The following is an 8,468-nucleotide window of genomic DNA, read 5'->3' on the forward strand; positions in this document are numbered from 1 at the left end:
GAGAGATGGAGGAGGAGGCATGACGTCGGGAGTGGTGGAGGCGATAGCAAAGAGAATGAAGAGGAATTATATACTCATGACTTGAAAGGATGCATTTACCCTTCAAATAAACATCGACTTAACAAAGACCATACAGAAGGACCAATATTGGAAAAAGAGTTTATTACCGAAATGGTCCATCGACTATTGCAAAATTACCAATTTGGTCATCGACAATTTTTCGTGCCCAATTAAGTCTCTCGACTTTAAAAAATTTAATCAATTTGGTCCTCTCTTTATTTTTGCCGTTAAATCGGGACAAAATTAGTAATTTTGTTATAGTCAAGGGACCATTTCAGTGAAAAATTAATTACCAATTTGGTCTCTTAACTATAGAAAAATTACCAATTTGGTCCTTAGTTAACGGATGTTTAACGGCAAAATAAATGGAGGACTAAATTGGTTAATTTTTCAATGTCGAGAGACTTAATTGGGCACGAAAATTTATTGAGGACCAAATTGATAATTTTGCAATAGTCGAGAAACCATTTTGGTAATAAACTCTTAGAAAAATTTAATAATCAAGTGTTAAAATTATCCAAACTAAAAATCTAGGACTAAATATGAAAAATCATTATACTAGGGGACTATTTCTGGAATTAACTTTTAATGAAAGTTTTCTGTTTAAAAAAAAAACTAAAAAAAAAACTGAATTGGATAGTCCTCGCAGTTTTTGACCTACTCCCCTGTTCCGGTTCCGGTTCCTTTCTCTCTCTCTTTCTCTCAAATTACAGAGATATGTCCTCCGCCGGAGTCACTGTCGCCGACGTGTGGCCGCAAATGTATTTCTGCCATCAATGCAACCGCACCGTCGACATTACCCCCTCTGCAACCAACGAGCTCCTGTGTCCAACGTGCAATTCTGGTTTCGTGGAAAAGTTTGAAAACCCTAACCCTGACCCGTACCCGACATTTTCCGATGCGTTCCACTCTCTGTTCAGCAGCTTGTTATTCCCTTCGCACTCTCCTTCTTCATCGTCGGTCGCCCCCTCTTTCTTCACCCCCTCCGACCTTCAAAATCCCAGAATCTACTCCTCTCGCCATAGCCGTCGCTCTAATCCGGGACATGAATCTCCTGTCAGGGGCGAGCGTGAAGAGTTCAACCCATATGATTTTCTGTTCAGCTACCTAACTTCTCGCCAAGCCGACGGTGTTAATTTCGAGTTTGTATTTGAGGGAAGCCCATTTGGAGGGGGAGGGAGTTCCCTACTTCCTGGCAATATTGGGGACTATTTCATTGGTGCGGGATTTGAAGATTTAATCCAACAACTTGCAGAGAATGATCCGAACCGATATGGAACACCGCCAGCATCCAAGTCTGCAGTGGCGGCACTGCCAACCATTAAAGCAAATAAAGATTTACTCAGCTCAGAGTTGGCACAATGCGCTGTCTGTAAGGATGATTTTGAGCTCGAAATGGAGGTTAAACAGATGCCTTGCAAGCATGTCTACCATAATGACTGTATCCTGCCATGGCTTGAGTTGCATAACTCGTGCCCTGTCTGTCGTTATGAGTTGCCTACTGATGACCCTGACTATGAGAGCAGGGCTAGGGGAAATGGAGGGGGATCGGCCTCAGGCAGTTCTGGTAACAGTTCCCAGGGGCAGAGGACCTTAGAGAGGAGGTTCACAATATCATTACCAAGGCCCCCAACGGATTTTGGACGATCACCTGATGGTGGAGATTCACAGTCTGGTTGGCAGCAGAATAGGGACTCAAATTAGTTAAACACATTTGATTCTTTCCTTGCTCTTACTATGAATATATAATATATATGGCTGGAATTCTCTAAAGTGCTGGTAAGTGACAATAGTAAGTGATTCAGAATTTCAGACACAAGGTCACAATTTTGTTATGTCAAAAGCCTATTTTGGATATCCATACTGTTCTGTGCTGACTGAATAGATCTGTTCTGCATAATACTTTCTCCTAGACGAAGAAAGAAGGCAGTTGCTTATGCAATACTCCACACACATAATATATGGTTCCTGTGTTTATGTGGTTTTATAGATTTTTATGTAGTTATAAACTGACTGGTGGATATAGTCTAATTTGTCACATGGTGGTTACCATTTATATTAACACTTGGATAAAGGTCTACAATTTATAACTCAAGGAACTCCAAATGTGTTTATGATGTTAACAACACATTGTTCTGAGGATAAAGTTTCCTAGTTCTATGATTTCATCCGCATATTGTACTATCCTGGAATATTTATGGTCTCACAAGCATAATCTTACCTTACTCTTGCTCCTTTATAGATTTCAGATGGCATTTGTTGTCCATTTCTCCTATTTCATGAGAGGTTAAACATTAAATAGTTCTAATTTCTTTTTTTGAAAGGAAATAGTTCTAATTTCTATTTATCATCTTTGCTAATTTCATGAATGGTTACACATTTCCCCCCTTTTTCTCTTACTCATCTTTGCTGATTGTATTTGGTTTGTAATTGTTTATAGCAAAAACTTTCCTAGTCTGGAAGTTTTCTAATCATTATACTAATCCTTTAGTCTTCATGAGATACCTGGGATTTTGAAACACCCTGGATGGAACCAAGTGGACACTATCTAAAGGCTAATGTGAATTTCCTATTATATAGTGATGATAGGAAAGGGGTGAGTTGGAAGATGTATTTATAGAGAGCTGGTTTTGAGGTTAATGAGTTCAAATTATTCTGTCAGTGTTGTTGCAGATCAGAAAATGTAATTAGAAGCTTTGAATTGAAACATCTGCCCTTAACACTGTCTTTATTGATGCTAGAGAAGTAGAAAGTAGAAACCATTATAATGTTGCTCCTTAATAGTGTACTGATGCAAGAAACCACAGGTTTTGCTCAAATCTTCTCTATACTTATCTCTAGCCCTTAAAACATAGGAAGTTTGTATCTTTTAAATACTCAACCAATATGAACATATGTTTTTCTAGTTTAGTGTATTGGTATAAAACTGCTTTCAAAATGATGTGCCTACATTTTTTTTCTCTGGTATTGCTGCGACATTTTATGCTTGTAATATCCACATGTTCTCTTTGATGATTGTTTACATTCTTATGTTTTCTAATGAGAGATCATGAATTGCAGGCTATATCATGTGTGGCAGAGTGAAAGTTTACAGTCATGATAAGTAGAAATGGTAAATTGCTTCTTGGGCTGGAGAGAACCTTTTTTAGAGACGCAAGGCAAGATATACAAATATGATGTTTTTGTTGGAGCAGTCAATGACTTGGTCAAGTTTCAATTTATTGTCATCTCTCCTGTGGTTAGTGAAGATTGGATCATTCTCTCTTGTGCACACTTGATCTGGAATTTGATCTTTATGCAGCTAATGAATTGCTTTGAATGCACATTTTGTTTTACCATTGCATCAAGTGGGATTTTTCTGCTAGTCTTGGACTCTTGGTAGGGAGGATACAGAATTGCAGAAAAATGGCTGAATGCACTTGAGATTTTTTTAATATATATTACATTTTGTGATCTCTGGTTGTCAGTGAAAATTTGCTCTAGTTGAATTTCTTTTAGATTCATAATTTCCTATTAGGGTTGCAATTTGCGAATATCGCTGGTTAAGCTACCCAATGGATGGATAAGGATTTGAAAAGGATATGTAATGCCTTAACTAATTAGGGTTATAAAATTAGACTTGTTTTGAGAAGCAAAAGCTTGGCATGTCTAATCATTGCAATTTTCGAACACGGGGGGTTCCTGGCGTCGGGTCTGGATAATGTGTTTGGGAATAATAATAATAATAAATAAAAATTATAGTCCGTAGAAAAAGCCAAGTGGCAAGCAAGCAAGCATCGTATTTAAGCTATGTAGAGCCATACTCACCACACAAAAGTGAGCACTCTTTGAGTCGCAGAGCAATGGGAGTCTTGGGCGCCTTAACTTCAAGCTGGCAGATTCCGGCGGGTTTGCCCCTCCCTCCGACTCGTACGGTCTCCTTCTCACCACCCGCACCCCCCCGCAACTATAAAGCATCCTCTTTTCTTTCTCCCATCTCCACCACAAGTCTGAGGTGCGGGCGGTTAGGAAAGTGTTCCTCTATCTCCAAGTCCAGGCTCAGGCTCAGGGTGACCTGCGGAGCTGTAAGGGAGATAACGCAGAAGGAGTTCTCCGACGTAGTTTTGAAGTCCGATCGACCCGTTTTAGTGGAGTTCGTCGCCACTTGGTGCGGCCCCTGCCGCTTGATTGCTCCCGCTATAGAATCCCTCGCTCAGGTATTAGCTGCTGCTGTCTTCTCTTCATTCAATTAAAAAATTTGTTCAAAGTTTGAGAAGCATGTATATATACTTGAGATCGAATTGGGAGTTTATTTTTTACTGCTAGTATTCTTGTTTTGTTTCAATTGAATTGAATTCCAGGAACAAGAGTATAGGGAAAAGATAACAGTGGTTAAGATTGATCATGATTCAAATCCTCAGCTGATCGAAGAGTACAAAGTTTACGGATTGCCAACTTTGATTCTCTTCAAAGATGGAAAGGAAGTAGAAGAGAGCAGAAGGGAAGGCGCAATAACAAAAGTTAAGCTCAAGAAGCATCTTGACGGTCTTCTGGAGAGTATCTGTGCTGTGTAATCTTCAACTACCAGTTTTTGCTTTTTAGCTATTTCATTATATATATGATCATACCACTGAAAATCTAATTTGGAAATCATGTTTTTGTGTCCATATTAATTTGTGATAAAGCCAAGCCTGTCATTTATGTGCTCGTTTCATAAAGCCATGCCAGTGCATATATGGTTTCAAATATTGAGTTAATTTATTTTTGGTCAAAGATTTATAAGTGGCAAGTCTATTTTAGTCATTTTTTCTCAGAAAATCTTATTTTGGTATTAGTATTATTGTGGCATGGTCATTTTTTTCTATCTTCATTAACAAAACCGTGTGTTTGTTAACGTTAACGAACACGTAACAAACACGTTCGTAAATATGTTTATTAATTTAACGAACATGTTCTTGAACGTGTCAATGAAAACTAATGAACGCTTAACAAATAAAAACGAACTCAGATACGAACACTCCAAAAATATTAATAAACAAACATGAACAACCCATGTTTGTTTATGTTCGGTTCGTTAACAATTCTGTGTATGCTTGCCTTATTTCTGGCCTCTCTTCTGTCAATTGTGGTGTGGGGATATGGTTTAGGCTGTGGACCAATTGGTGGTACTCAATAGCGATAATTTATATCATGGGTTCACATAGTATTATGACTCATGGATCGAAACAACGAGATAGAGAATTTCATAATATAATACACAAAATATTACAATACTATACACATGTTATATACGGAGTATTTACTTATTTTTCAAATTTGATTTAGGTACATAATTTGTATTTTTTATAGGCACAGAATTTGTATGCTTAAGGTTCATTCACCTTAAGTTTCTTAAGATATATAATTTCATAGTACAATATACAAAAACTTACAACATAAGATATACACATATACTAAGATCCATAGTGCATTGGTAATCAGGTCCATGGTATAAAGATTGCTCACATGTGATTTTGTTTTTGGGTATACTCCTCTTCTTTATAAAATAAATAAATAAATAATTCGTCAAAGTAAATGTTTATAACTAAGGGTGTGTTTGGTTGGTGGGTTTAGGCATAAGGAATGAGTATGAAAGTGATTGTTTGTGTTTGGTTGATAGGTTTTGTGAATGCTACTATGGGTTTGGAATACCCCATTAATGACAAAACCCATGCCCTTATTAAATAAGGGTTTCATCTCCCTTCCTCCTTTTTTCCTCAACTATTAATAATCATTCTCATTCCACCCACTTACCAAACATGTTAAATACTTTCACCAAAACCCATTACCATTATCAAGTATTTGATACACATTCCGATTCCAATTCCCATATGCAAACCAAACGCACCCTAAATCATTTCCGATATGTAATATGGTGTTTTAAAACTGGCCAGGACTCACAGAATAATGTGGGCTTCCGGCATTAAATTTCCCATTCATAGAAGTTGGTAGGACACAGTACAATAGTGGCCCATACAGCACTCCCATCACTTTAGAATCTAGTTCATAGATTTCCATAAATTTGAAGAGGCAAGTGAGCATTACAAGAAGTCCGAGGAGTGATTGGCAATACTCAGTCCATTTTGGCCCACAAACAACAACAACAACAACAACAATAATAATAATAATAATAGAGAATTTTACACGCATTCTCATTTCCTACTCTTATTTTCTATTCCTTATAATGTAGCAAACTTTAATTGATTAATATACAAAAATATTTTATGTATTTGTAAAATCATACTTGCAACTTTTACTCACGCTTGTGTTCAAATTTGATTGAAGGATTAAAAAAATGAATTAATAAACACATGACCCCTATTAAATTGAGTAATTTGTCAACTCATAAGAAATAAAAAATGAAAGAATGAATTAAGAGTGCATGTAGAATTATTAATATGGGGTCATAATGTTTAACAATTTCTCATTTTCTCCTCTAATAAAATTTAAACACAAATAAAAATAAAAATTATGAATAGATTTTTGAAATTCGAGTAATATTTTTCATAAATAATAATGGTAAAGAGAGAGACTGAGAGATGTGATGATAATTAATAAATTGAGGATGGGGATTAGCGAGCTGAGCTGAGGGTGGTCCCATAATTTCAGTATTAGAGTAGTAATGTAATGATCAACACTAACAAATTAAAAGCAGAATCAATATCCGTGGCAAAGATTTCCCCCTGTCGTTTGTCGAAACGACAATTATCGTTATCGTAGTAGTTGGAGAAGGAAAAATGATTAAATTATTTAAATAATAATGAGGATTAAGAAATTGTGAGTGTGGAATATTTGCGCCCGTGTGCCTTTAATTAACATCACAACCGTGTGACACGGAGATGAGATGTATTCGGTATTCCCTCGCCCATAATTATGAACAAAATGCTATATGTGCCCTTTTTAACTCTCAACTTCAATTTTCACTTTTAATGTGAATATTCTTTTTAAGATTCACATAATAGTTCGGATTGGTAAATGGTTATTAACTGACAATTGATTATGTTAGAGGGTATAATTAGTTAATAACATTAGCTGATCGTAAAAAAATATTTGGTAAATTAACATATTTTAAAAATAAAAATAAAAAAATTTAAAAGTATACCTAGTAAGACCTCTCATCATTAAAAGCTACTCCAATACCATTTCTCATGCACCGCACGCACTCAAATCATTCATTCTTAGTGTTTTGTTTTTTTTTTTTTTGATAATTCATTCTTAGTTTCTTACTACTCCCAATATGCAGTCTGGGCTGTGTTAGAATCCATAGGTTGGAATGACAGTGTGATGTAATTTTGTGGATTCTTGGGGGTAGACTCCCATTTACTCGCTACGGACGACTACTACACTGAATAAAGCTAGAACGGTAACAATTATACGTGAATATTCTACGCAATAGGTGAACCGCGAGTGGACCGCACTCACTCAGGGACGAAACAACTTATTGACGGGCATTTTACTGTACAATTTTTATTACATTATTATATTAGAAACTGTTGGATAATATTGCATTTTAAGTGACTATTTTATGGTATAAAATATGGAAATTCACTTCCAATTTAATTGGGTTAAAGTGGATTTGACTCCGTAGGAGAAATTAATATTTTGTATTCATAAAGTAGAAAATGGGTGAATGAGAAATTGATTCTCAAAATGTACCTATTGTTCATCTTAATAATGTTATATTATTATTTTATTATATATTATTTACCGCCCCATTATGTTTGGTTAGCAGCCCATATTCAATTTTTTATTATTATTGTTTGTAATGGGTAAGTTAGGTTAGTGCACTAATCCTTGTTTTGCCTGACTTTCTTTCCCTATATAAGGGAGTGCAATTCGTGGAGATTAGCACACAACAGAAAGAGAATTCAAAACCAAAGCTTTAAACCATTTGTTCCCCCCTTTCCATTTCGGCAGTAGGCATAGTTAGTATAATAGAAATAAACAATCTTACTTGGGTTTATTCTATTATTACTATTCTTTGTCCAATTCCTGACAACTCTTATTTTAGGAGTATTGTTTAGCCATACTCTACATAAAATTGTGTTCTACCTTTGTTTCTAGTTCGCCGGGTCTATTTTATTGAGTGCTCAATAATTAGATCGAAATTCGTTTTATCCTGGGAAACCTAGGCTACAACGCTCCTAGCACTTTTGGAAGGTAGCAAATAAGGTTTTAAGGATAGTGTGGATAACACACGACTCGAATTTACAACCTCCTAAAATACCTCTTTATCCTTCGTTGTTTTTTGTTGTTTTTCCCAAGTCATCTTTTCTCATACTATCTCCTTTCAGAAACTACACCAATCTATTTCTTAAATTTTACAAAATAAAAGAAATTTATATCTTTAACTCTTTAATGCCTGTTTCAAAAAAACTCTTTAATGCCCC

General features: G+C 35.8%; 2 protein-coding genes across 3 annotated transcripts; both read left to right on the forward strand.

The window, feature by feature from the left end:
- The first annotated feature begins 707 nt into the window (after positions 1-707).
- Positions 708-4,796, forward strand: LOC116006530 (E3 ubiquitin-protein ligase RING1-like). Of its 2 annotated transcripts, none has more exons than XM_031246944.1 (3): positions 708-1,839; positions 3,121-4,256; positions 4,461-4,796. In XM_031246944.1, the coding sequence occupies exon 1, from the start codon at positions 778-780 to the stop codon at positions 1,762-1,764; it is 987 nt and encodes a 328-aa protein (XP_031102804.1). In that variant the 5' UTR covers positions 708-777; the 3' UTR covers positions 1,765-1,839; positions 3,121-4,256; positions 4,461-4,796. The 2 variants fall into 2 exon arrangements, with proteins under 2 accessions (XP_031102804.1, XP_031102802.1); XM_031246942.1 differs by having other exon boundaries at positions 4,401-4,785.
- Positions 3,903-4,613, forward strand: LOC116006729 (thioredoxin X, chloroplastic). Its single transcript, XM_031247219.1, has 2 exons — positions 3,903-4,256; positions 4,401-4,613. The coding sequence occupies exons 1-2, from the start codon at positions 3,903-3,905 to the stop codon at positions 4,611-4,613; spliced, it is 567 nt and encodes a 188-aa protein (XP_031103079.1).
- Positions 4,797-8,468: the final 3,672 nt, after the last annotated feature.

Source organism: Ipomoea triloba, chromosome 15 (assembly GCF_003576645.1).
Source record: "Ipomoea triloba cultivar NCNSP0323 chromosome 15, ASM357664v1".
NCBI classification, from domain to species: domain Eukaryota; kingdom Viridiplantae; phylum Streptophyta; class Magnoliopsida; order Solanales; family Convolvulaceae; genus Ipomoea; species Ipomoea triloba.